General features: G+C 39.2%; 2 protein-coding genes across 3 annotated transcripts in view; both read left to right on the forward strand.

Moving 5' to 3' along the window:
• The window catches only part of bdh2 (3-hydroxybutyrate dehydrogenase, type 2), an 11870-nt gene extending 2209 nt beyond the window's left edge, over positions 1 to 9661 (forward strand). The window contains exons 3-10 of the mRNA XM_036583109.1: positions 2354 to 2432; positions 3770 to 3866; positions 5293 to 5401; positions 5797 to 5857; positions 6020 to 6133; positions 6270 to 6328; positions 6711 to 6803; positions 9494 to 9661. Of these exons, the coding sequence (XP_036439002.1) occupies positions 2354 to 2432; positions 3770 to 3866; positions 5293 to 5401; positions 5797 to 5857; positions 6020 to 6133; positions 6270 to 6328; positions 6711 to 6803; positions 9494 to 9547 (666 nt within the window). The 3' untranslated portion in view covers positions 9548 to 9661. The remainder of the gene's footprint in view (positions 1 to 2353; positions 2433 to 3769; positions 3867 to 5292; positions 5402 to 5796; positions 5858 to 6019; positions 6134 to 6269; positions 6329 to 6710; positions 6804 to 9493) is intronic.
• Positions 9662 to 10137: 476 nt separating this feature from the next.
• Positions 10138 to 27058, forward strand: si:dkey-162b23.4 (sodium/hydrogen exchanger 9B2). Of its 2 annotated transcripts, XM_036583107.1 has the most exons (13): positions 10138 to 10335; positions 11218 to 11403; positions 12221 to 12434; positions 13456 to 13626; positions 16653 to 16795; positions 17331 to 17458; positions 17747 to 17922; positions 18522 to 18628; positions 18799 to 18948; positions 22491 to 22599; positions 24078 to 24214; positions 24854 to 25037; positions 26347 to 27058. In XM_036583107.1, the coding sequence occupies exons 2-13, from the start codon at positions 11311 to 11313 to the stop codon at positions 26406 to 26408; spliced, it is 1674 nt and encodes a 557-aa protein (XP_036439000.1). In that variant the 5' UTR covers positions 10138 to 10335; positions 11218 to 11310; the 3' UTR covers positions 26409 to 27058. The 2 variants fall into 2 exon arrangements, with proteins under 2 accessions (XP_036439000.1, XP_036439001.1); XM_036583108.1 differs by lacking the exon at positions 10138 to 10335 and having other exon boundaries at positions 24168 to 24214.
• Positions 27059 to 27772: the final 714 nt, after the last annotated feature.

Raw genomic sequence — 27772 nt, forward strand, 5'->3', positions numbered from 1 at the left:
GCGGGAAAAACAATTTTTTTGTGCATAATTGAGCCTACATTGAAAGCTGCAAAGTTTCTTCTTTTTTGTCAGCTTTTACCAGTGATTTTAAATATGTTTTTCAAATGGTAATTTGACCTTCAGTTTCAAGTATTTTGGTCTCTCTCCATTCAAACAGACTGTAGTCTGGTCTTGCATGAGTGGAAGTAACTGCCCTGCGGCATTGCAAAGACAACTGCCTAGTGAACAGACTTTCCTAGAAGTACTTTGATTTTATTCCACTCTGCTACTGGAGCTGGTTCTGCTGTATCATGTTACATGAATCAGTCAGAATCCATTACAGCTAAATTTGTGTGTTAAATAATGGAAGTGACAGAGTGAGGTTACCACTGCCTCAGGCTCAGCAGCAAATTGCTGGCCGTTCAATATAAAGGCTGTGAAAGCAAGGCATTTTCACTAGCAAGCCCACACTCCAAAACCTTACTTAGCTTCACTGAAGAATGAAATTTACACAATCTTCCCCTCAGCCAAGACATGTTTAGGATCTGACGTTTGTTCTTTAGAGCCTAATGTAGCTAACAAGTGATGGACAGCTTATAGTCATCAGTTAGCATTGTATAAACTGCTAATCATCAAAAACCGCTAATTTGTTAAGTAATCTCAAATAGACTTACTAATGTGGTTGCTGACATTGTGTTGCGTACTGCTATCTAGAAAATGGACAAAAGTAAGCTAAAAATGCTAAAAACAGCAGAAGCCATCTTGAAGTCTGCAATCTTCTGTATTTGTTCATTTATATAGATAACAGTATGGTATACAGTATCAGAAACCACATAAGTCTTTTTACCTCACAGCTAAACACAGTTTGAACAAGTATGTGATGAAGCATGCAGCACAGTGCTAATTATTGAGGTACTAGCTTCCTTTGTTTGTTAGCTACATTAGCCTCCCTGTTAGAAAAAAAAACAGCATAGACCTGCATGTCTGCTCACCAGCAAAACCAGCATATGTTGTGGTTTTTATGCTGGTCAGCAGCAATGAAAGTTATTAGGCCACCATCAGCAGAACCTGTGTATGTTGTGTTTTGAATGCTTGCATGCTAGTCAGCTTGCATGGCCATGCTAGGTGACCATCTAAACCAGCACTTAGACCAGCATGGTATGCATGTCCTTTCTTGAATTTGTCTTCGTTACCTTATAAAGTTTAAAATCACTGATTAGTTAAAGCGTATTAAGCCATATATTGTGTATCATCCATATATTGTATTTCATTTAGAAGTATTTGTATATATGCAGTTCATTGTGCTACATAAGAACATCTCTTCCATTTCTGCGCTACAAATGCAAGAGCCTCGTTAGGACGGTTCTATTTGTGTGCCCAATAGGCTACTAAGGAGGAGTCTTCACAGGACAGTCCTACCGAGGACCCCTACCTCGGCTACAGCCTAGGCTGTGGAACGCGTCTCTTGTTTTTGCTATTTTACAACATTAGTAAAGACATCAGAACTATAAAATAACATATCACTGCTGTCAGAAGAAAACCTCGTATCTCTGTTTTGGTCTTTTGCCTGTAAAGTTATCATTTTGGAGATACGAGGTTTTCTTCCGACAACAGCGATAGAAGGAATTCTACAGAGCCCAAAAAGACATTAAAACTATTGCCTATTTTAGATTCTTCGAAGTAGCCCTTCTTTGTCTTGATGCTGCTTTCCACACTCTTTTGGCATTCTCCCAGGCTTTGTGACATGCCTGCTGGGATGCTTTTCAGGCTTAAAGAAGATACACATATGCTGGTAGCTAGTTAGCTCTGATGCTGTTCATCCGACGGCCTCATAATTGTATTCGCCGTGTAAATAGATTCAAGGATTTAAACATAAGCATTTAGATCAAAATGCCTTTACCTTATGAAAAATGTACAATTAATCAGACATGTCCAGACGTTTGGCTGGTAGCAGAACGGCTGCAGTTTAGCACATGGCGTGCATGGCAATTTGGAGGATTGTGAAGAAAGATCAAAGGAAAGTGATTCTTTCCTGAGGTGTGGGGTGGGGGTGTTATGTTATAGCCAATGCATGGTGGCTTTTTCATTCTCTTAGCCTGCCACGCTGCTCAGGTAATTTATTTAAAATGCATTTGGAGGAAGAAGAATCAGTTTGTAATTACATTCGAAGCACAAATGGATTGAGCTGTCAATTCCATTGCTTTTCACAAGATCCTTTGTAGGGTAGTCATCATGAAAGCTAAAGGTGTCCCTTTTAGCTCCTAGCCACAAAAAGCAGCGACATACTGTGTATCACATTGCTCACATTTCTGTCTCTTATTGCATGAAATTTAGACATGGTCTTGATTTTAAACATGAGCATTTTTTTTTCCAGGCATTTGCTAAAGAAGGAGCTCAGGTCACGGCTACGGACATCAATGGAGAGAAACTGAAAGAACTGGATGGCACTCCAGGTAGAGTAGTGCTGCCATCTACTGATACAAGTTGGTAAAAAGACCTTAAAAGACAAGAAGAAGAAGAAGTTGTTATTTGCTATGTGCAGTGTTACTTAGTTTTGGTTTCAGTTAACAGTTTGCATTATACAGTAGTGGTGTAAATGCTACAATAAACTCAATTCAATTCAAAGATTCAATTTAGTTACGATTCTTTAGAAAATGATTCAGTGAATCATGAAACCTTAAATTTCTCTAATTTGATTTATTTGATTATTTTGGTTTGATTCATAATTCTGAGAACTCAAATGAGATTGAATTAACTATTTACATGGTAGTTGCTGTTTTTGTACTGTTTCCACAGCACAGTAATAGCTATATACAGTCATTTGCAAAGGTTTGAACACAGCTGGTTAAAATTACATGTTTTATTTTTATCAAAACAAAGTAAAAATAAATTAACACATCCTCTACAAATAACACACTTCTGCACAGTTTAATGCCCAGTTACTGTTTATTTGCTGAATTTAACATGTTTAGCAAATATATGGAATAAGATAAAACATAAAATGAGACCCATACAAAAGTTAAGGCACATTTAATATATATATATATATTTTTTTGTATTTTATTTTTTTCCCCAATATGTTAAGCTCAAATATATCTGCAGAAAATAATGCTACATTTAGGTATGTTTCCTGAAGACGCATTAACCTACTCTCATCGAACATGTTTGACCAGAAGTGTTAAAACTTTTACATACAGCTGTATTGAATCGCTAAATAATCCTAATCACTTCCTGAGCTCTGTTAATGCATTTGAGCCAGTCAGAGTTGTTGTGACAATGGTTACCACAATAGCCTTATTTGGCACAAAGACGGCATTTCTGATTGTAGTAATTTTGTTTAGTTCTGATGTCTTCACTATTGTACTGTGCATTAAAATATGTGTTTTTTTGGATATTCTTATTTGTGACAAATGGCAAATAACTGGCTACCTTATACACACGCCACATGAAGATTACAAGGCAAACTGGTGCCAAATGACTAAATGACAACAGTCTGTATTTGTGTCGGTTGTAAAAGAAAACCGCGTGATGAACATCACGCTGTCATACGTGATCTTTAACTTAATCCAGTTTGTACTCATTGAACTTGAATAACTGTATGTGCTGAATTTTTCTATCCTATGATGTTGTTTCAGGTCAGTGATCCACTTCTTAGTTTTCTGTGTGTGCCCTTTTCTCATCCCCTCTAATCCTATTATTTCCCTGTGATGGATCTCCTTTTCTATGTGCTTCTGAGTGTGAAAATGTTTTCAACTGATTTCTTTACATTTCCTTCATTTTTTTTCTGTAGGGATTAAGACCAAAGTGCTTGATGTGACCAAAAAGGACCAAGTGGAGGCACTGGCTAAAGAGTTTGACCACATTGATGTGCTTTTCAACGTGGCAGGGTAGTTACTTTAGATCCATGAATTTTTTTTTTTTTTCAACTTTATTTTATTACCTTATAGGACCAGACACTGGTCAGTGATTACACGCTATTATATAGATGTAAATACAGCATATTATAATGGTATGTAATTAAGATTGTATTGGTTTTTTTATTGTACTTCTGCACCAAATACACTAAATATACAACGAAAACACAAAGATGCATCATAGAATCCTAGTAAAATCAGCTCTTTTTTTGTATATTTGTTATATTGTATACAATAATATCTTAATGTATTGAAAGAGCAGTGTTTTCCACTCCTGGCCCTGGAGGCCCCTGCTCTGCACATTTTAGTACTTTCCTGTTTTAACACCCTCTTAAAATCATCAAGGGGTTCTATTACTGAGTTTTTATGTCACTGTTACTGTACGATTAGTATATTACTAAGTATGAGCAAGTTTTACATGATTTAAAATTAAAGTACTTTAACTATTTCCAATTTATGTGCCTCAAGATTTTCAAACATGAGGCATGCTGTATATTCATTAAATTTTAATTTAATTATATTCTCATTTTTAATGTTATACAGTTTTCACAGACATTTTAGGAAACCTAAAATTTCTAGATTTTTTTTTACAGCTTCTTACGTTTCATACTAATAATAACAAAGCAAACAACTAGCATATTAGAATACCTCTTATACATTTAACTTTAGATCATTAATACATCTGTTAAAAACCTTTAGAACTAGAATAGAGTCATGTGCAAAAGTTTGAAGGTTTGGTACATTTTCTAAGTGAAAGTAAGTTAATGTGTCCTCTGCAGAGAACAAACTTAAATGTGGTATTTTTCAGCAAATTTTATTGCACAGTTTCTATTCATTTGCTTTATTCAACATTTTGGAAAATGAAATATAAAATATAAAATAACTGTTTTTTTTTTATTGGCTAATGTGTTCAACTCAGCAAATAAACAGTAAATATGTGTATTGTATGTGTTGTGTTCTCATGGAGGATAAACAAATGTCCTGTAATTCTGCACTGACTAGTTATAGCGAAGTTAGGAACTTGATAACTGACCTCATTACATTAGCTTTGAGTGTAACCTTAACATACAACATACAAGATGGTTTTCTTCTTTGTCAGCTTCCTCATTTTAACTGAAAGCCACAACAGTACACTGTTTCTGAAATTACAGTAGACATTTTGTACCCTATTTGCTCATGTTGCTGCTCATATTAAGCATGATTCATCATATCATTGTGCATCGGTGGCAGAGAAAAACAATATTAATGAGTGTTGTAATGTTTCACCACCCAACTATCATCAAGAGAAATGCTCAGCTAGCTCAGAGACTCTCACCTAGTACCATGTTTCACTGTGTTCTGAGTATAAGTTTCATCCTCTGCCTTCTAATTCTCCTGACCCTCTATGGACTCCCCCCAGATTTGTTCATCACGGCACTATCCTGGACTGCGAGGAGAAGGACTGGGACTTCACCATGAACCTTAATGTCCGCAGCATGTACCTGATGATCAAGGCCTTTCTGCCCAAGGTGACCTCGTCCTTCTCTTTACTGGATTAGCTCAGAACATATGCCCCTCTCTCAATGTCTGCACTTATCTCTGTGCACGATACTGACTCATTCAGACACACAGGTTTTTTTTGGCTGTCTTTTCTGCTCTGTGGGATTAGGAGTGCAACAGAAAGGTCAGCTCCTAATCCCTCTTACAAACTGGAAAACAGAAACAAGGACAAATTGCCAGGTTGCAGTGACCCTCACTGCTATTGAAGGAACACAGACATACTTAAAAATATACTTAAGGCAAAAATGAGTTGTATCTGAACAAAATGTACATGTATTTTGCTTAATGACTGTGATAAATTGGACCTGGATCTCGTAATGCGTTCCCCTAGTATGATTGATTGATCCATTTTTTATCCACACAGATGCTGACCCAGAAGTCTGGGAACATCATTAATATGTCATCTGTGGCATCTAGCATCAAAGGTAATTTGTTTTATGCATGCTTGTATATTTTATATGTGTAATTCAGTGTAATAATACCAGCTTTTTCACATCGGCTTATTGTTTTTCTACATTTCAGCCATTCTGATCTGCTGATTGTCGTTAGCCAATGTGTGATGGTTCATTCCTAACTGTTTTTTCTAGGTGTTGTGAACAGATGTGTGTACAGCACATCTAAAGCTGCTGTCATTGGGTTAACCAAGTCTGTAGCTGCTGATTTCCTCGAGCAAGGCGTCCGCTGCAACTGCATCTGCCCTGGTAGTTTGCTAAAGAATATAGGAATATTTTGTGTCATTTTAGTGCTTTCTCTTTAATATGAGATCATTTTACGCTTGCTCATCACTAGCTTTCCTTTAAGTTACAGCACTGTAATTCACTCCTTTTCTCTCTACAGGGACTGTAGACACACCATCATTAAGGGAAAGAATCCAGGGCAGGCCTGATCCAGAGCAGGTACATCTATGTCTTAAACGAAATCAGATCTCGTCCTTGCTTAATTCAAATAAAAGAGTTTGAAGTACTGTTTAAATATTGTTTCAGAACCTAACATTCAGTCCCCTGTCCATACGGTGCATATATATAAAAACTAACAGTCTGTGGTTGTGATGTCATAACCATGAACACATGTACTTATTAATCCTATAGCAGGTTAGCCCTGCCCATTCAGGTTGAAGTGATGAGGAGTGTTGTTTACAGCATGTATGGTGACCAGATAGTATTCATAAAAAGCAAACATGCACTTAATGAAAAGCAAATGTTCATTAGTAAAGAGCAAGGTTAGCTTTTCTGCATCCTGTTGTGAACCTCATGTCTGTTTATCATCCTCCATTCTAAGGCGTTTAAGGACTTCATGGCCAGGCAGAAGACAGGCAGGATGTGCACTGCAGAAGAAGTGGCTCATCTGTGTGTTTACCTGGCTTCGGACGAGGTGAGCACATGCTCAGTGCTAAGCAAGCTGTAGATTGTTCCTCAGAATCACTTGTCACTTTGGGATGCATAGTCAGAATCAGTCAGGATAAATTTTTGCTAGATTTTTGCTCAAAACACGTGATCAGCAAATGGCCGATTTGTTATTTAGATTTTGGCCAGTCTGCATTGCAGTTGTATGATGTAAATAATGTGAGCACAGTATGTGCACTCCCACTGAATGCTAAGGCTATACCTATACCAAAATGAGTATGAGCGTAATTAAATATCATTCATTGCCCTTTACTTTTAATGTAGTGCTTAACTTGATTCACGTTATTTAATTAAAGACCGATATTAATTAAAAGGGCCCATTAAATTGAAAAAATAATTTCCTTGTGTTTGGACAGTGACACAGTTTTTGTAATTTTGCCTCTGTACACCAACACAATGGATTTGAAATTAATCAATGGTATGATTGAAGTATAGTCTTTCAGCTTTAATGTAAGGGGTTAAACTAAATTTTGCATGAACTGTTTAGGAATTACAGCCATTTTTACATAGTCCCTCCATTTTCACATGTTTAAAAGTAATTGGACAGTCATGTTCAGGTGTGGCCTCTTCCCTTGTTCTTTAATGATAAATTAAGAAGATAAAAAATCTGGGGTTGATTCCAAGTGTTGAATATGCATTTGGTAGCCGTTCCTGAGAACTCACAATATGCAAAGAGGTGTCAATGCAAGTGAAAGGAGCTGAGAAAACAAAACAAACCTATCAGAGAGAGCAGAAACTTTAGGAGAGGCTAAATCAACAATCTGGTACTTTCTGAAAAAGAAGGAATGCACTGGCAAGATCAGCAAAACCAAAAGGCCTGGAAGACCACGGAAGACAACTAAATGGGTGATTGCAGAATTCTTTCTATGGTGAAGAAAAACCCCTAAACAACATCTAGACAAGTCAAGGACATTTTAGAGGAGGGTGGCATATCATTATCAAAGTCATCAGACACTTTCATGACTCTAAGTACAGAGGGTTTACCTCAAGATGCAAACCACAGGCAACACCCAGGAACAGAAAGGACAGATTTGACTTCATCTAAAAAAAAACCTGCCCAGTTCTGGAACAAGATTCTTTGGACAGATGAAACCAAGATTAACTTGTACCAGAATGATGGGAAGAGAAGAGTATGGAGAAGGAAAGCAAGGACTCATGATCTGAAGCATACCACATCATCTGTCAAACATGATGGAGGCAGTGTTATATAAACCCCTTCGATTAAAGCTGAAAGTCTTCATTTCAATCACATCTTGACTGCTTCATTTCAAATCCATTGTGGTGGTGTACAGAGGCAAAATTACAAAAATTGTGTCACTTACGGTCCTGACTGTATATCCATCTATTCAGCTTACAGCCATTTAGCTCAAGTTATGAGGAGTGTTTCAGCCTGGACTGCTGTTCGAATAAGGCACACTAGAGGGCAGCCAATCAGAATAGCACTCATTTACATATATCAGTAACATGTAATGTCATGTAAAAATGAATTATGCCTGTTTTGGTACATGAAACACCACAATACTCATAAAAGGACTTGAAGGGGAAAATTAAAATACAAGAAGTTTGCTATGGCCCCTTTAAGAATGCAAAATGCCAGTTTTAAAGAGCAAGTAATGTTGCAACTTTGGCTAATAGAAGGCATTGGAAATGTGCTAGTGTGTTAAATTAGCCCACACAGTGTGAGATTTCGATTAGAAAAGAAAAAAATAATTCCACAACCACTCATCGTCTTCATTCATCACCTTAAAGCAGTTTTGCAAGGAGTGTTTAATTCCAGACTGCTTTTTGATTGAGGTATAATCAGACACAGCAGTGCTGCTGGAGTTTTTAAACACTGTGTCCACTCACTGTCCACTCTATTAGACACTCCCGCCTTGTCAGTCCACGTTGTAGATGTAAAGTCAGAGATGATAGCTCATCTGCTGCTGCACAGTTTGTGTTGGTCATTCTCTAGTCCTTCATCAGTGGTCACAGGATGCTGCCCACAGGACGCTGTCAGCTGGACATTTTTGGTTGGTGGACTATTCTCAGTCCAGCAGTGACACTGAGGTGTTTAAAAACTCCAGCAGCACTGCTGTGTCTGATCCACTCAGACCAGCGCAACACACACTAACACACCACCACCATGTCAGTGTCACTGCAGTGCTGAGAATGATCCACCACCCAAATAGTACCTGCTCTGTAAGGGTCCGTGGGAGTCCTGACCACCGAAGAACAGGGTAAAAGGGGGCTAACAAAGTATGCAGAGAAACAGATTGACTACAGTCTGTAATTGTAGAACTACAAAGTGCACCTATATAGTAAGTGGAGCTGATAAAATGGACAATGAGCGTAGAAACAAGGAGGCGGTCATAAATGTTATGCCTGATTGGTGTATTTATTATAGGCACAGCAACAAAAAAATAGCCTGTTTGGTTCTAGGGAGTAAAAAGAAGTTGAAAAATGGTAATGTAAAATTGAATAATGCCTGTTTTGGGTACATTAAAAATATGAATCTCATAAGTGGCAAATAAATTACGAAAAATGTAAAATATGGGCCCTTTAAGTTTGGACTGTTTCAATGCTTTGATGGTTAAATGTGTTGCTACTGCCAGAGTGTTGACAGTTTTCCTTGTCTAATAATCTTAAAACACTAAAACGAATGTGGTCTTTTTGCAGTCTGCCTATGTGACTGGAACGGAGCACATCATCGATGGAGGATGGAGCCTCTGAATGTTTTGCACTTCTTTCAAATTAGGGACATCTGTTGACTTGAATATGATTCTGCTATATCTTTGATTTAAACACGTCCAAAACGTGTCCTCTCATAGATAAAAATCACTAACAGCACAGCATGTCAGTCTGTCTCACTTTAAAATGAATGAGTTATGAATGAGTATGAATGCTGATTTTGAACTAATGCTGCTTTTAATGGTTATGTTTGTCATTCTGGTTTTACTGTTTGCTAAGAATGGATGCATATTGAACATTTACAGACTTAATTACATGGCATTTAATAATAATTCATTAATGATGAAGGAAAGCACCACACACAAGAAAACACTTGTGCGAATGATTAGTCTTCATTCTTCACGTTAACGGAATTTGCATTTTGGCATAATGTATTGATTAGCAAATGCAAATTTGTAATAAAAATATTTTGTGATACGCTCTTTTAATGAACATGTTTTTCATTTTAATCATCGTTCTTCACGCGTTTTGACAATGTAGATAACTAGTGAATTTATCCACTGGCTAATCTCTTTTTACTCGGCTCCCTTCTGGGGTTGTGTCTCAAATCGCAGTCCTGTGCCCTACATAGTAAGATGACTAAGGGCTCTCCATCTTTTCCTACGGTCTCCCAGTTTAAAATTTTCCTAGGGAACTGGGGGGTCGTGCACTACGTAGGGAGGTAGAGATAGATTTAAGACGTAACTGTGATTCAAATCCGTTATCCGCGGCTTGTTCGGTCCACATTACGGTTACCATAACGTTGCTTAAGGAGGAAGGCAGAGACGCTGGTAAGGACGTTTTGGCATTTATTACCACACGAATATATGTTTACAGCACAGTTTTAGCTGTTAGCTGTGAAATAGTCCAGGTAAACAAACAGACCAAACTGAATGAGGCTGAAGTTGGCTTCCTGTTCGCTAGTTTCTTGTTCGAATGTCCCCGTTCCGCCTTAAATGGTGAAACAGTTAGGTTCTGATAGCTCAGACACCAGCATTGAACTACTGCACCGTTTAAGGTGGAACGGGGACAGTCGCGAAAGGAGACTTCACCTTCGTCCAGACTGAACAAACATTAACGTTAGCAGGCTAGTTAGCTAACAGTTACTGTACGAATTACATTTAAAAAGCCAGGTGAGAGATAAACCTTGTATTAAAGACGGTTCAGTAAATTAGCCTCTTTTTCACTGAAACGACTAAGATAGCCAGCTAACACGCTGCTTAGCTTTACCCTGCAAAGGAACAGCTTGTCTCTCACAGCTACTGTGCCATATGGTCTCCCACTATAAGGACACAAGTTGATTAGTGAGTAGTCTTGTCAGAATCGGATTAGCCATTGTGAATTAAGAAGTTACCCAGTTTGCAATGCATATGTCATAGCTGACTAACAACAACAATACTGGTTCAGAACAGACTACCAAAGCGTGTTTACAGTAGTATATTAGCGTTTTCTACAGTGTGTATACAGGCATATGTGGTGACTACACCTCAGTCGAGAGTGGAGTTATAGTTCTCACCAGAATTTAAAGGGCCCATCTTGATCCCAGGCTGTTGTTGTCTTCAAGACTGATATATGTAAATGACCTTTGTTGTGCTTTTGCAGGCAGGACTCTGGGACTGGAAAGTTGATTTTTTAGTCTTTGACAAATGACTGACATCCTTTCACTCGTGCAGCTTTTGTGAACGCCCAGTTAGTGGGCAGCAGCAGGAATGCAGATCATTACTGGGCAGTGCACTACCTGAAGGATGAAGTAAGCCTGCCATGCCATGGACGATGCCCAGTCTAGACCGCAATCTTCTCGCTCCGTCTGTTCACAGAGGACTGAAGATGAATGTCCAGTGGTGGGGAACCATGCTGAAGTAAGTTACTCTGATAACTGTATATATATATATGTCCATACGTTTTGTAGAGGCCAGTGTTTTCTCTGACATCATGGGTATTAAAAGGGAGTTTGCCCCCATTTACTGTTCTGGGAAGGCTTTTCACTAGACTTGTTTAGATGTCTAGTTGATTAGTTCTGGTCACTACAACTCATCCCAGAGATATTATTTGGTGCTCTATCAATGCAGAGAATGCTGGTCCACTGCTTCACAGCCCAGTGCTGGGGGTCTTCATACACCTCAAGCATTAGGCCAGTATCCAGCTGCTTTGGAGCATCCCGTTCTTTTGGCAGTGCTTTTCTATGGAGATCATACAGCCTGTGTACGTTCAGTTGAACTCCTGTGTCAGTAATTGGTGCACCTTACAGTAGCTGAATTCACTATTTAGAAGTGGTGTCTAACTTTTGGACGTGTGGTGTACATTTTCTGGAACTTTCATGACAAATTTAAAATGGCCTTAAAGTGGCCTTCAATCTGTTATGTGTTTTGGGTTTCATCTAATCGTTGCTAGTATAATTATTGTTACTTTTGCGCAACTATTTTATATTATCCTGTCAGAACTTGCCGTGCAGTCTAGCATGGGTGTGGGAAACAAACACAGCAGTTCAAACAGAAGGTTTTGGCTCTGCTGATATAACCTGATAATACCCTTTCTGATATCCTGTTGTAGGATTTAATCAACTTGTGTACTGTACACTGTGTGGTCCTTATCTCCCCTGCTTTGTTCCCTGAAGAGCTGTTTCGGTTTAATGGCTGAGTTTGTTTTTTGTTGACATCTCATATGGTTTCTGTCTAGCATCACCTCTCAGTCAACCAAACGCTCCAGGTGTTGGTCCGGAGGCCCGACAGCCCGAGCACCACCGTAACTGAGGAGACGGTGTTCATCCCGCGAGTGGTGCACTCAGTGGACGCCTGCACTAACACTGACCCACCACACAAATGCTGCGGGTGGCTGCGCAGGCAGTGCCCCTGCCCGCCCCGGGGCCTGCTCGCCTCCATTATCACCAAAGGTGAGCCTGGAGCACATACAGGGAACACTGGGGACGAGTTAACCCTAAGAAATCTGGAGTTAGTTTCTAATATGGGCATGACGACAGAACTTCAGTGGTCTAAGTACTCAAGGGTGATCTCCTCTGTCTTTAGTAACACTTGCAGCTGAAGCCAACAACAATCAAGCACATTCTGTAGGTGAAGAAAAAGTCACTAAGTGCACCAGCATGTGAATCAGGTGTGTTTGAGCAAGGTAGTCAGTACACTGTGCTGAACCCAAGCCCCCAGGCTGAACACCCCTGCCTCAGTGTCAGAAATTAGCCTGCTATATCTGATGTCTTACATCAGGTTCCATGTGTCAAACACAAGGCCTGCGGGCCAGATCAGGCCTGTGAGACAATGCTATCCAGCGTGCAAAAGTATTTTTAATTTTCTATTAATATTAGCCTGTTTCACAATGCACTGCACTACATTTCCCAGCATGCACTGCAGTGTTATGTGCACTCTGACTCTCCTACCACAACAACAAGCTATGGGACAGCAGTTACACCTCAGATCTACACAGTTCTATCCAGTTCCACACCAGTCATATCACCAAAATGCATTTCAGCTGCAGTTCAACCAATATAAGCACTTTGTTAGCTCAGCAGCTCAGAAATAATAATTGAGCCCAAGTCTGAATGAACTTGCAAAAACGGAAGGATGCCAGGTGTCTATTTCAAGTAGATATGTAGGTTTAAAAGACAGAGCTCCTAGGGACATTTACATTTTGAATATTTAATGTGTTTATGTAATATTTCAAGGTCTATTGTATGTGCCTATATTTTACTGTTGAAGTTTTTTTTTGTATTTTGAATGAACATTGGCCAGTTTGGGTTATAACACAACAAAAATGAAATGAAAACATTTTTTCCTCTGGCCCACAGATTTGTTAAGATTTTCTAACATGGCCCTTTTACTCATTGAGTTTGACGCCCCTGTGTTAGGTGAAACATGAGAATTAGAATTAGCCTTACATTTGTTGTTGTTTGTGTTGTGTAGTGTCTATGGCTGCATTGCTTTTCGGGGTCGTGTGGTCCATCACCGAGAAAGAGTGTCTCCCTGGAGGGAATCTGTTTGGCATCGTTACTGTTTTTATCTGCGCTCTCACTGGAGGAAAGCTGGTGGGGCTCATTCGCATCCCCAATCTACCACCCATCCCTCCTCTACTGGGTAAGACCCCTTTGCTGCCTCTCATTTGTTTCTTCCTGTCTGTCTCTCTCACTTTCTGATATATCTTTGGTTTTTTCTGGCCCATGACTCACTCCTTGATGTGTGTTGATAGCAGAGTTTTGAAGATAGCAGCGCTGGGAGTGGCAGTTTGTGCTGCTTTGATATTTAGCACTCTGAGCCCACCAGGCTTGAGAGCTGTGTGGCTTGTGTTTTTGTTTTTTTTTTGTTTTTTACTGTGCTGACAAAGCCAATGGAGAAATGAATGCATGGATATTTCTTATTAATGCGTTGTTTACTTAAAAACAAGACACTGTATTAATGACCTATTCATGCTGTGCCCACAAAGGCTTTCTTTTGTAAACACTATGGCAAATAAGTTGGACAAGCTACCATACCCGGTTTAAGTTAACAATGGCTTATTATTCTGAATTGTCCCTTCACTTTTAATAGTAATAATTTTTAACACCTGAAGTAAATATAATATATTTGTTGTGTGCAAAATACAACTCCATTTCCAAAAAAGTTGTTTTGCTGTGCAAAATGTAAATAAAAACAAAATGCAATGGTGTGCAAATCATTTAAACCCTATATGTAATTGAAAATAGTGCAAAGACAACATATCAAATGTTAAAAGATTCAGAAAATCTGGAGAAATCTCAGAGACAAGGCCAAAAACCAGTATATGCTGGCTGTGATCTTTGGACCCTCAGGTGGCACTGCATTAAAAACAGACATGATTCTGTAGAGGAAATCACTGCATGGGCTCAGGAACACTTCTAAAAACCACAGGCTGTGAAAACAGCAAGTTAAAACTCTAAAATGCAAAGAAGAAACCATATATATATATATATAAGGGGTGCGTGAAAAAAATGTTTCTTAGATGCATCGCGATGCGGACGTGCACGATTCTAAATCGATTCATTCAACGTCAAAAATCGATTTTCTAAATATTTAATTTATAGCATAATGTTGACGGAACTTGGAAGTGGGTAAGTGCAGCGCCTGGACAGTCTGTGGCAGCACATAACAAAAACACCACTGGATGAGCGAGAAATCCGACCGGCTCCCTCTGCATTAAAAGCCAGGTTAGATCACGAGTCACAAATGATAAGAAGAGCCATTTTGTCCTTTAACATAAATCAAATCACCTTGGGAGCCACAACATTTAACGTCCAGTATGTCTCAGTATGTGTTAATGTCCTAGTATAGACTAAACAATATTAACGAAAACACGGACTTACTGTACTCTGCTTTAAGCTTTAGCTATAGCCACTTTTCTTCCATCTCCGCCAGAAAACCTTTCCTCAAAAGTTGAATAGTTTCTTGTAAAATGTCTTTCAGCTTTCGGCTGTTTTACGAGGCTGAAGTCGCTTCTCATTCGCCAGCTTCTTGCTGAGCTTTCCCGTTCCACCTTAAATTCTGACTGAGGTGCCAAAGGTAAATGCGGCACCATTTAAGGTGGAACGGGAAAATTAGAAAGAGAAGCGACTTCATCTTCGCTTTTTAGTGTTTGACAGTCTCTCGTTGCAGATTTAACGTATCAGGAAACCAACTACGTTGCTTATAAATGCAAATAAGTCCATTCATCTCCAAATGTTCGTCTGTCTTTCTCTTTTCCTTTTCGTTTGCTACTAGCCAGGCGAAACCTCGTTGCTAGGTGACCTGCAGTCTGCACGGCAGTTCTCAGTAGTTGAGAAACAGGGCATTTGCGCTATGTTGCTCACGCCCCGTCTCAAAGGTATTTTACTGACACCGCGATCCCCCCCCGTCTCTACCACGAGACCAAAACCGAAGTTATGAAATCACTAAAGAAAACAGGTAGGACGGCTATAATGTGCTACGTGGTCATTCATTACCACTGGATCTTATTTCACCCTAACAGCACATTTTATCGCAGATGAGTGGCAACAGTGTCTCTAAACAAGAGCAGTGAATGAGAGCTTTCCTGTTCACTTGCCACATCACTTCCATTCGTTTTATTAATAAAAGATATTGGACATGAATGCATTATGGATCATTACAAATACTTAGTTTTAAAAGTACCGAGTCCTCAGACAGTAAGAAAATAGAAATCATGTATAGAAAAAAAAGATGCATCGAAATGCATCGATAGTCGTTTTATAATCGCATCGCAGCCCTCTGAATTGTAATCGAATCGTGAGGTGCCTAGAGATTCTCACCCCTAATATACATATATATATATATAGTGTGTGTGTGTGTGTGTGTGTGTGTGTGTGTGTGTGTGTGTGTATAGTTAGGTATATATAGTTATAGTTATTTTTACATTAAGCATGACTCAAAAGGCAACATCCCTGATTTAGGCATTCAACTAAAAAGGATAAGTGTATTTAGCGTATGCAGAGAGAAGCACAGTCAGTGTGCGGAACTTGGTGCTACTTTTTTCTTCCTGCCAAGAGTTAGTTCAGACAAAGATTAAATATAGATAAACAACATGGGAAGATCAGGCAGTACAGTATGATAGGAGTTTCAGCTTCTGAATCCGGTACCCACGGGTCTCTATTCCATGCTGATATTTCCTTCAGTAAGAGCCGAATATTAAAACATATGCTGAGTTGTATAACCGTTTCATGACAGCTCTTTGTCTTTGGTTGCCTGGAGACGTGTAAGTAAGACAAAACTCTCTGGAATTTTCCAATAACTTCACTAGAGTACTGAAGTCATTCATTTTTGACTTAACACAGTGAGAGAATAATTATGTTCATGCCGCTTAAGGGATTCCTGTCTTCATTTTTCTGTTTTTTCATTTCACTGCAGGCTGTTCTCGTGTCTTACTTGTGAATTCTACGTCCCACATAAAGGTCTTGTAAAACCTCAGGCTGCTGCCAGAGTTCTTGTTATTTGAGACGTGTTCCTCACATTCAGGAATAATATTGGGGTGATATCAAAGTTTCATTTATGTTTGATTTGCTTTTTGTACCCTCATACTTGCTATAATCAGTGGGAAAAGTGTAACAAGTAGTCCAGAGTTTGTTTGGGTTCTCACTGCTGTGTTTGTGTGTCCTCAGGCATGCTGCTGGCGGGGGTCCTTCTCAGAAACATCCCTGTGGTGACCGAGGCAGTCTACATTGACTTCAGATGGTCAGCCTCCCTGAGGAACATCGCACTGGCTGTTATTCTAGCCAGAGCTGGCCTGGGATTAGATGGCTCAGTAAGACACTCATTCTCTTACTCGTCCCATAAAATGTTAGAGCACCAGTATTTATTAGGATGGTCCATGTAACTTGTGAAGATCTGAGTTTACCACAAAGGAGTTGCACGTAAATAACTGACAGTTAAAACTGAAAAATAGCTGACAGTTCTAATACAAGTAGCAAAGTAAGTGACCAGTCACATGCCAGTTCATTCCAACACCATGTGAACACGGTTGACCATTGCTTTGGTCCATCCCAACAATACACACACTTTAATTCCAAAAACAGTGGGACAGTATTTAATATGCAAATAAATACAGAGGGTCAGTCATTTGTAATTGTAACCACATGAACCTGCATTTAAACAAAAACAGTATGAAATTTTCATGTCGGTCGAGTCCTGTTACTTTGACATGATGATTTAGCAGTTGTCAAATTACCAGCTGAACATAAACAACTGGTAATTAAGTTTTAATAAAGTGTTTTCTGACTTAAGTTGAATATCATCTGAATGCACCAGTAATCTTCATTCTGTGTGTCTTTGTCTTTCAGGCCCTCAAGAAGCTGAAAGCAGTGTGTGTGCGTGTGGCAGTGGGGCCCTGCCTCATAGAGGCATCCACTGTGGCACTGGTGTCCCACTTCCTCATGGGCCTGCCCTGGATTTGGGGCTTCATACTGGGGTAAATGTGATTCTGACAGAATAAAAACTTTCAAAGATTACTGGAGTTCTCTTGCCTGTAGTGCTACGTTTTACCTCATGAGTGATACTTCAGATTACCTGCAAGATTATCAGTCAAGAGTTTAATATAGCTATATTACTATTCAGGTGTTACAGTTGGTAAACGTTAGCTTTATTATTTAGCAGTTTTGCTTAATAAAGGTACAGTTACAGTTTGCTAAGGTTAATCAGAGTCATGGTCAGCATGTAGAGGCTGATTTGTTCTTTTTCCCCTGGCTCCCTGTTTCAGTTTTGTTCTGGGAGCTGTGTCTCCTGCAGTGGTAGTTCCTTCCATGCTGCTGCTGCAGAAGGACGGTTATGGCTTAGAGCAGGGGGTTCCCACACTGTTGATGGCAGCCGGCAGCTTTGATGATATTCTAGCCATTACTGGCTTTACCACCTGCCTGGGCATAGCTTTTGCTACAGGTAAAGTGTTTTACCTCAAAAGGGTAAAGAGAAGAACGGTGATACCAAAGAAATTTGGTGTTTATTGAGGTGTGGGGTGAAATTATGTTCTTTTTTTTAAAGAGGAATTCCAAGCAGTTCTCTAAATTTCTGCATAGTTCAGTCGTTGCAATGTAAACAAAGTCACTCAGAGTGGTTTGACGTGAAAATGTAGAGAAACTTACTGATCGTCTTTACAGTGGTGGTGGTAGGACCCCGGGGTCTTAATGTCTACAATGCAAACATAGCCATTTTATTTACTATTCAAACTTATGTACCTCTCTACCATGAAAGTATTTAAAAAAATATGTTTTAAGCCTATGTAATTCGCTAATGTCGCCACCACTGAACAATTCTGTCTTTCACATCAAATTACACTGAATGACTTTGCTGAATTATTATGATGACATTCTGAAAAAAATGGTGGAATTCCTCATGAATGTTATTTTAAGCTCACCAAAAAGGTCTGCTGGGGAGTAATATTTAAACAAGATTTAAATGTTATTTATTAATATACATTGCACATAGTTTGGTTAGAATGCCCACCTTCCTGTTAATGTTATTTTTGTCGCCCCCTGTAGGCTCCACCTGGTTCAACATCCTTCGAGGAGGTTTGGAGGTATTAGGTGGGATGGCTGCTGGTTTGGCTTTTGGTTTCTTTCTTCATTATTTTCCCAGCAAAGACCAGGTGAGTGTGCTTACCTACATGATGGTGAAAAGCTACGGCTACTGAATTTACAGAAGTTCGTTTATATAATTTTTGTCACTCTTTTGTCACTTTTATGCTCAAAGCATAGAACTAAATACATATATTTGTGTCAGTATGATTATGTATTGGTGTTTTTCTCCCGCTTGCAGAAAGATTTAGCAGTAAAGCGCTCGTTCCTGCTATTGGGTCTGTCCGTGTTTGCTGTGTTTGGCAGTAATGTGGCGGGTATTCCAGGCTCAGGAGGACTTTGTACACTGGTGCTGGCCTTCATTGCTGGACTGGGGTGGAGAAAGGCCAAGGTCAGAGCCTCTCCAAAACCTCTATTATACTATTTTCTTTCCATTTTTTCTTCATTTTTGAAGAGAATTTCAGTATTTTCATTACATGTGCTAAAATGTCCTATTTTATTCTTCTTTTCTTTCTTTTCTTCCTTTTGACCTTGCTTTTTTCTTCCTTTTTGGCTTGCTCTTCTTTTTCCCACACACTTTCACCACCACTCCCTTCTTTTTCCCATCTCTCATGCTGTTCTACTGATTAGTCACATGCACTGTGTGAAAAGAACATTTTTGCCTCTGTGCTGAGAAACAGCTTTAGTTAACCCATTACACTGTGTGAAAACATTTCTACTGTATTACAGCTTTAAAAGTCAGACTGTCAGAATGTTTTAACTACATAGGCAGATACACTATATAGCCAATAGTATGTGGACACCCCTTTCCTTTTGAGTTCAGGTGTTTCAGCCACACTCATTGCTAACAGGTGTATAAAATGATCTCCATAGACAAACATTGCAGCAGAATGGGTCATACTGAAAAGCTCAGTGGCTTTAAATGTAGTACTATCATAGGATGTCACTTTTTCCACAAGTCACTGTTTGAAATTTCTGCCTAGCTAGTTCTGCCCCAGTCAACTCTTAAGTGCTGTTATTATGAAATGGACTTGTCTAGGAGCAGCAACAGCTCAACCACGAAGTGGTAGATCATGCAAACTCACAGCAGAGTTAGAGAGTGCTGAAGAAAGTAGTGTAGAAAATCGCCTATCCTCTCACTCCTTTCAATGAAATAGGTTTCCATGGCTGAGCAGCTGCAATGCGTAGTGGCAAGCGTCTGTTGGAGTGGGGTAAAGCACGCTGCCACTGGACGCTGGAGCAGTGGAAATGTGCTCACTGGAGTGATGAATCGCACTTCACTATTTGACTTTCAGATGGATGAAACTGAATGAGTTTGATGGATGACAGGAGAATGCTACCTACCAGAATGCATAGAGCTGGGTGATATGGCCAAAAATGTTATCACTATAAACAAAATTTATATCGTTCGATATCGATACAGACCGCGATGAATGTCAAATCATTATTTCTTTCAAGTTTGAAGGCTGATTTTTTGCTCCTGGGTGGTTAATTGCTGTTTTTAAACTATCCTTTATGGTCGGAACACAACAAACATTGGCCAAACAGTGGAACATTTCACAGATCTATCATGGGAGAGTGGGAGAAAGTGTCTGGTGAGCTGTTTTTACCAGCTGGAAAAGCATGGCTATTTTGTAGTAATCATAATTTAAGAAAGAAAACAGATTATTTTTAGCTGGTGACGAGCGCTCGGCTACCCCGCTACAAATGACATCACAGTATTCAGACACCAGCTAGCGACGACTGGACTTCTTTATACTATCGTAGTAGTTTAAGTGGTGAGCCGCAAAATATCAACACCAGACAAACAGAGTCCTCCTTTTAGGTACGTTTAAACTGAAAGCGGTGCTTTTGTGTCATGTTTGATCTACAGTATCATCAATTCTCCGTGTTGTGGAGTGATGAAGCGCTGCTTCAAGTTAGCCAGCTGCTAAAAACAGCTAGCCTGGACAGATAGCGCTCTCCCGCTCTCCAATGCCTCACAGCTTCCTCAGTTTACTTTCGTTTAAATCAGGGCTGTAATTTACATGAACCCACTTCTTTCTTTCACTTTTGTTGCTTTGGAATGCAATTTAAATATGACTGTCCGAGCGCTGTAACAGCGCTTTAGTTCTGAGGATGGTGATTTAACGCTGCTAAAGCTGGTTAGGATGTTAGAGGTGAGTTCGCTGTAGGTCAGTACAGTTACACCACTGACCTCGTCACTCACACTCGGTCACAGGAGAGCAGGTCGCCGGTTGCTCCACTCAAACAGGGAATGTATAACTCCGCGTTTCAGACGTTGCTAAAGACTCATCTTATTCGTGGCCCCCTCCCTCTCTAATCATGTAGAAAAACTCAGAAGTGCGCCCTCTCCTGGCGACAGCACAGAAGTGTCGCTTTCCTTGCAGTAGAAAACACCACCAAGGCTTTCGCTGAACATGGAGGTGTGAGAATGGTGTATTATATCGAACATTTATCGAACATGTTGTATCGCTCTATCGAGGAAAAGTTATTTCGCGATAATTATCGTTAACGTTTTATCGCCCAGCCCTAAGAATGCATAGTGCCAACAGTAATCTTTGGTGGAGAAGGGATAATGAGCTGTTTTTCTGGGTTTGGGCCCCTTAGTTCCAGTGAAAGGTAATGTTAATGCTACAACATTTAAAGACATTTTAGACAGTTATATGCTTTCAACTTTGTGGCAAAGGAACAAAGTGTGGTGCACAGAGTGAGGTCCATAATGACATGGTGTGATGAGTTTGATGTGGCCTGCACAGAGCCCTGACCTCACCCCCACTGAAGACTTTTAGAATGAATCAGAACATCCATTGTGAGCCAGGCCTTATGGTTTAAAATTATTGCTTCACAAATGTTCTTTTGAATAAATAAATCCAAATAAATGGGCACAAAGTTCCAACAGACCCAGTCCAAAACTTTGTGGAAAGCCTTCCCAGAAGAGTGAAAGCTGTTGTAGCTCCAAAGGGCACAATTCCATATTCCATAAGTCCATAACGCCCATGGTTTTGAAACGGGTTGTCCATCAAGCTCAAAAAGGTGTGATGTCCACAAACTTTTGGCCATATAGTGTACATTGTTGTGCTAAGACTGAATCACATTTACACATTCATAGGTGCACAAAAAGTCGTCAGGGCATTTCTTACTGACATTAATCCCTTGATTAAGCACGATTTATTACATACCAGTTAAAAGACACAATTCTTCTTTCTCTGTAATCTTTGAACGATAGGTAGTGACTTTGGCCCACCTCTGAACACCTTCTGATGTTTGATTATGTTACAGTGCATCACTAGGTTTTGGGTCTGACGCCATGTTCTGACACCCACTTTTCATGAACCATTCAAATCCTGTAGGATAAAGTAATTAGCTAGGACATGACTTCCTCCTCAAATATGCTGTTAAACTTAAAGAGTACATCACATCAACAAAAAAAATCTGTGTTTGATTTCCAATTCACATTGACTTTAAACGGCTTTCTTCTTCCTTAGATTGACAGTAGTTGGTGAATAATTCTCAGTAATTGCCATTTAATAGGGGGTTACAAAATTATCGCAACACTTGAGCTATGTTACGATTTAATTGCAATATTCAAAGATTTGTGATGTGTATTGCAGTGTGACATTTTGTGTTAAAGCATTAATTAATTTAGGTAAACTACTAGTCTTACAGTGGACTTACAGTATACACATTTTATAAATATTTACATATCAATATCATTTTTAAATTAAAAAAAATATTTTTCTCAGTTCCCTACTGTTTAACAACTGAATACTAAGCCTGGGGTTCAGGCAATTAACCAAATTGGCATGGAGTTCAAGTTATTTTGGAGTTTCTGCAAGCTAGAAGTGCATTTGAGAGAAGTGCATTTAGAGCTGGCATCATTACTGGAGTCTCTTTAAATGACAGTACTCTGTGTTTTGTGTCTGTGTTCAGGCCCCAGTAGAGGACATTGTGGGCAAAGCGTGGGATGTGTTCCAGCCTCTGCTGTTTGGGCTCATTGGTGCTGAGATCACCATCAGCGCTCTGGACCCCAGAACAGTGGGTGAGTGAATGGACCACATGAAATCAAACTAGCTGAAAAGATAAACCTTAATAATTCATGTGTTGGGATGCTAGTGGTTCGGAGTGGTTTTATATTAAATGGTGCATTGTAGACAAACTTAATGATGGTTAAAGGAGCCAGGGGTCATGATGTCTACAGCATATCCATTTTACTTACCATCCAAAAAGACCTTTGTGTATTCTGAGTTTCTGTATGTGTTGATAGTAGGGCTGGGCGATAAAACGATAACGATAATTATCACGATATACCTTTTCCTCGGTAGAGCGATACGACATGTTCGATAAATGTTTGATATAATACACCATTCTCACACTTCCATGTTCTAGTGAAAGCCTTGGTGGCGTTTTCTACTGTAAGGAAAGTGACACTTCTGTGCTGTCTCCAGGAGAGGGCGCACTTCCGAGTTTTCTACATGATTAGAGAGGGAGGGGGCCACAAGTAAGATGAGTCTTTAGCAACGTCTGAAACATGGAGTTATACATTCCCTGTTTGAGTGGAGCAACCGGCGACCTGCTCTCCTGTGACCGAGTGTGACTGACAAGATCAGTGGAGTAACTATACTGTCCTACAGTGAACTCACCTCTTTACTAACATCCTAACAAGCTTTAGCAGCGTTAAATCACAATCACAATCCTCAGAACTAAAGCGCTGTTACAGCGCTCGGACAGTCATATTTAAGTATTAGTGCATTCACAAGCAGTGAAAGTGAAAGAAAAAAGTGGGTAACATTTGTGATAACATTTTTGGCCATATCGCCCAGTTCTAGTTGATAGTGGTAAAATTGTGGTAACTCTGAGACGAAAAAAAAAATCTTTGGGCACCATCTTGCCTTTCAATGCCCTGCAGAGCTCTCTGCCATGAATGGCTTTTAAAAAAGTATGTTTTGGGCCAAAACCTAATAGTTATACCATCGTAAAACAATGTCAGCTTATTTGTAACTATTTCATGTTAAAACCTCCTGTGAGCCATTAAAATTTTTGGATGTCTGGTTTCTGTCACCACCGCTGAAAAGTTCTACTCTCTAAGTTTCTCTGGGATGTTGCATCACACAACAAACCACTCTAAATGACTCTGTTTACAGCTGAACGATTGAATTAGACAAGTAATATGAAAAATCGGTGGAATTCCCCTTTAAGATTCTGAGCAAAGGACTGTAAACATTACCGTTCACTGGGCCACTTCGAAAAGTTACCACAAACCAGTGTGCATTAAACAATTCTAACATACTTGAATCATCTTTTGTGCACTTGTTTGGTTTACATAAAATGCACCATATTGGTTGCTTTCACTTACTAACAATACTGAGTGTAATACTATGAATGAACTGGTTTCTGTGGCTGAGAGCCTTTCAGTTGCAGTCAGTCTTACTGAATTAACACTTTATATAGTTCTGAGAACGTTTATCAGTTGCTACACAGGAAACGTGTGTGTGTGTGTGTGTGTGTGTGTGTTTTCAGGCCTGGGGCTAGCAGCCCTCTGCATCGCCCTGACTGTACGAATCTTCTTCACCTTCCTCATGGTGCTGTGCGCTGGCTTTAACTTTAAAGAGAAGCTGTTTATCGCTCTGGCCTGGATGCCTAAGGCCACTGTTCAGGTAAATAAAGGACTTTCTTCAATACTATTAATCCACATTCTTCACTTCCATGCCCCCAAGTCTAGGGAGAGCTTGGCTTGCTAAATAATGCTGATCACACACCTAGGTATCCTCTGAAAAATGACCCACTAAAAGGAGAAATATGAGCACTCATGCACTGAAAGTACTGTGTTGTAGTAAGGAAAACTGAAAATATTCATGCAAAAGAATTCTTGTTGTAATATTTATGACATGGTGGGTAAAAACAAGCATTTTCCTTTACTGATGGTTTCGAACGTGCCAGGAACTCTTTACAGGCAAAAAAGGTATCTTGGTTCTTAGTCCTATTAAAAGGACTGACTTCTCAGTAATAAACGTTTTTTTCATTACCTTTTTTCAGTTGTTTCATTTAGTTGTTATGAATTATAATAAAATAAATAAACACTTACTGCATCCTGTCCACAAGAGCAAAATTACTCCTGCATAATTTGATACAGTGCTGTGAAATATAAAATTAATCTGTAACAATTTAAATAGAAAATATACGAACAAATTAAAAAAAAATGTCAGTTTTAGATTTCAGTTCTGAGTGTCCTGAATTTTGTTTCTGACTCCCGAATTATCATTGTAGTACATCGCAAGCTGAAACTCTCTCCCCAGGCTGCTATTGGCTCAACCGCTCTGGACATGGCGCGCTCTAAGCAGGAGGAGCAGATGCAGCAGTATGGAATGGACGTGCTGACCGTGGCCGTGTTGTCCATCCTTTTAACGGCCCCTATTGGAGCTCTGCTCATCGGCCTGTGCGGACCACGCTTGCTGCAGAGACCAAAGAATCCTGAGTGGGGTGAGATGCGTCCTCTTGGACACATAAACACATACATGGATATTTTTGCTAACTGTGGCAGTCGCAGACATTCCCATTCACTGAGAACACATTTGTGGAGTCCAATTCTACTCAGAGCTCCAGGTTCTAAACAAACACTGAGATAGACTGTCAGTCCTGCATATTCAGTTCATCTAAATCAAGCACTTGTATGAAAATCAAAATGCAGCTTATTGGATTTGCATGACTGGAGGACAGTGTTTGTTTATTGTACTGTCTCTCTCTGGAACAATGAAAGGCTCTTTTTTACTATTTCAGACTTTGAACTCGTCGTTCTTTCAAAGTGTCTGAAATGCCAAGTGGAAGTCACATTTAATCACTGTAACTTTTACTGAAGTGAATGAAGGTTTGCTGTGAATAGGATTTAACTAAAGAATACAGTCTGCTAAACGGGACGTTGCAAAGTCAAATTCCTTTCTGCTGCATGTAAGATGGGCGAAATGAAATATAACATCACGATCCACAAGATTGTTCACAGTGTTTAGTTTTCCTAAAGTTTGTAAACAAGTTGGAACAGACAAAAATACACCAGTGCCACAAAAAAGCTAGGAAAAAATTTAAGCACAGTCATTTATTGAATTCAGTTATTGCAAAAAGAAAATATTCAAAAGGAACAGGAAGTAAAACATACAAATAAATAAGTGAATAAAATGTAATAATAGGCTGCCATCCAAGCAGCTGCTTGTTATATAGGATTCATTGCAGTGTGTATATTTTTAATGCTTGTATATTACATGTATTAGTGGTTTGTTCCATGCTGCATTTAATGTTGGAGCAGCAAATAGTCTTTATGATATTGATAAACAGTGATTGTCATCATGTGGGCAGTTGATTTTTATTTTTAATGATTGTAAATATTGCACGCACATACTGCGGTTTAAACAAACCACATTCAGAAATCTTTGACTTAACACATTTTTAATGCTGTCATATTTTTTAAAAATAGAATATTGTGATAATATTGTAAAGCATGATAAAAGGTGAGGTCAATATTGTGATAAAAGAAATGATATTGGCACATGCCTCCTATACATTGGTTGTGATTTACAGACTCTCTGTAATTGATCTAAATCTGTCTTTTAATGATACATGCAGTTGTTTAGTGTTCTGGATCTACTGATGATGCTCTTGATATAACTCAGAAAAGTGTGTTGTGACATAATTGATCACAGTAATGGTAAAATATAATCAGATCATCCATAAGTGCCTTTGGGGTTACGTTTCAACTTCTAGTGACTTTGACTTTGTTTTCTGGATGTTGTTTTTTCAGCTATGAGTCAGGGTGCACTGTCAGCGTCAGAGACGCCAGTGACCTACGAGAGTGCAATCTGAGGCTGCTAACAGGCCGTGGAAGTGACCAACCAAACCATCGTCCTGTAAAGCTCCTGTTGGTTCTGCAGGGGCTTTCCAGACATTTCCGTGATGGACACTGTTTTGTAAGATGTCATCCACTTGGTGTGGGGAAAACATGGTGTATTTTTAGATGCACTGTAGCAGTCTGCTCACTGTCCTTCAACCCAACACCTGCATTCCAGGCCAGTTTTAAATACTTGACTGACAGGAAAAGTCACGGATACAGTACCAATGCTTATACACACCCGGCTAAATTATGTTTTTTATGATCTTTAAAGGGCAGAGAAAAAAAGTCATGCAGAGTGGTTTAGTGTAAAATGGTGCACTAAAGTATACAATATATTGACAAAGATTTCTTTACCATGGTGGTGACAGGAACCAGAGGTCTGTCTCACAAAGCAGGACCTTTTGATTAGCCAGCTAACATTAATCTTAGTTGGTCTCACAGTAATGTATTACTTTTTACTGGGCTACATCACCATGGCAAATTGAAACGTGCGTCATGAGATAGACCCCTAGGGTCACAACATCTGCTATTTTGCCTTATAACTCCCTCCATGTTATCTTTCCACCATGAATGGATTTAAAAATCTGTTTTTGGCCAAACTTTCATAAAACAATGTCTCAGGCATCAGGTAATGTATTCATAACCATTTCATGTTATAATGTTTGTGTGAGAGCTTTGCCTCAAGCACTGATGTCTGGTTCCTGTCACCTCCACTGTGAGTCAGTGAGTTTCTCCAGAATGTCAAACCACTCTGAATGACTTGGTTTAGATGTTAATGATTTAATTATGCAATAATTACAAAATGTGGAATTCCCCGTTAATAGGTTAGTAGTAATAGTCATTAGCCCTGTAGTGAAATGACTGATAAATACAAGATAAATACAAGATCTACTGAGTGATTAGTTCCAAGCTTTTATAGAGAGTAATAATGTTTACGAAGTATGTGTCTTTCTTATTTAATAGCTGCTGTTGTGTTGATTTTATTACTATTTGTTTGAGTCATCATGGGCAATATGAAGCTCATGTGCAAGTGACAAAGTGCTTTCATGTATACATGTTTAATTCCTGGAATGTTTAGGATGCTAAAAGTTGGATTTGCCTGTTGAGCTCAACATTCTGTAGCATGTTAAATTCACCAGGAAAACAGATTTCATGTGAAAGTGACAGTTCAGTCACCATAATTACAGCCATCACTACACGGAAAAATAACTTTTGTATGCATCCAAGCACAGCAAAGTACTGTATAACATTAATATATCATTTAATATCATCAAACTGACTGTTTTGGGACTCAAGTAAGTATTTAAAGAGATAAATAGAAGACAGTATATAGAGA

This window comes from Colossoma macropomum, unplaced genomic scaffold (genome assembly GCF_904425465.1).
Source record: "Colossoma macropomum unplaced genomic scaffold, Colossoma_macropomum, whole genome shotgun sequence".
Lineage (NCBI taxonomy): Eukaryota > Metazoa > Chordata > Actinopteri > Characiformes > Serrasalmidae > Colossoma > Colossoma macropomum.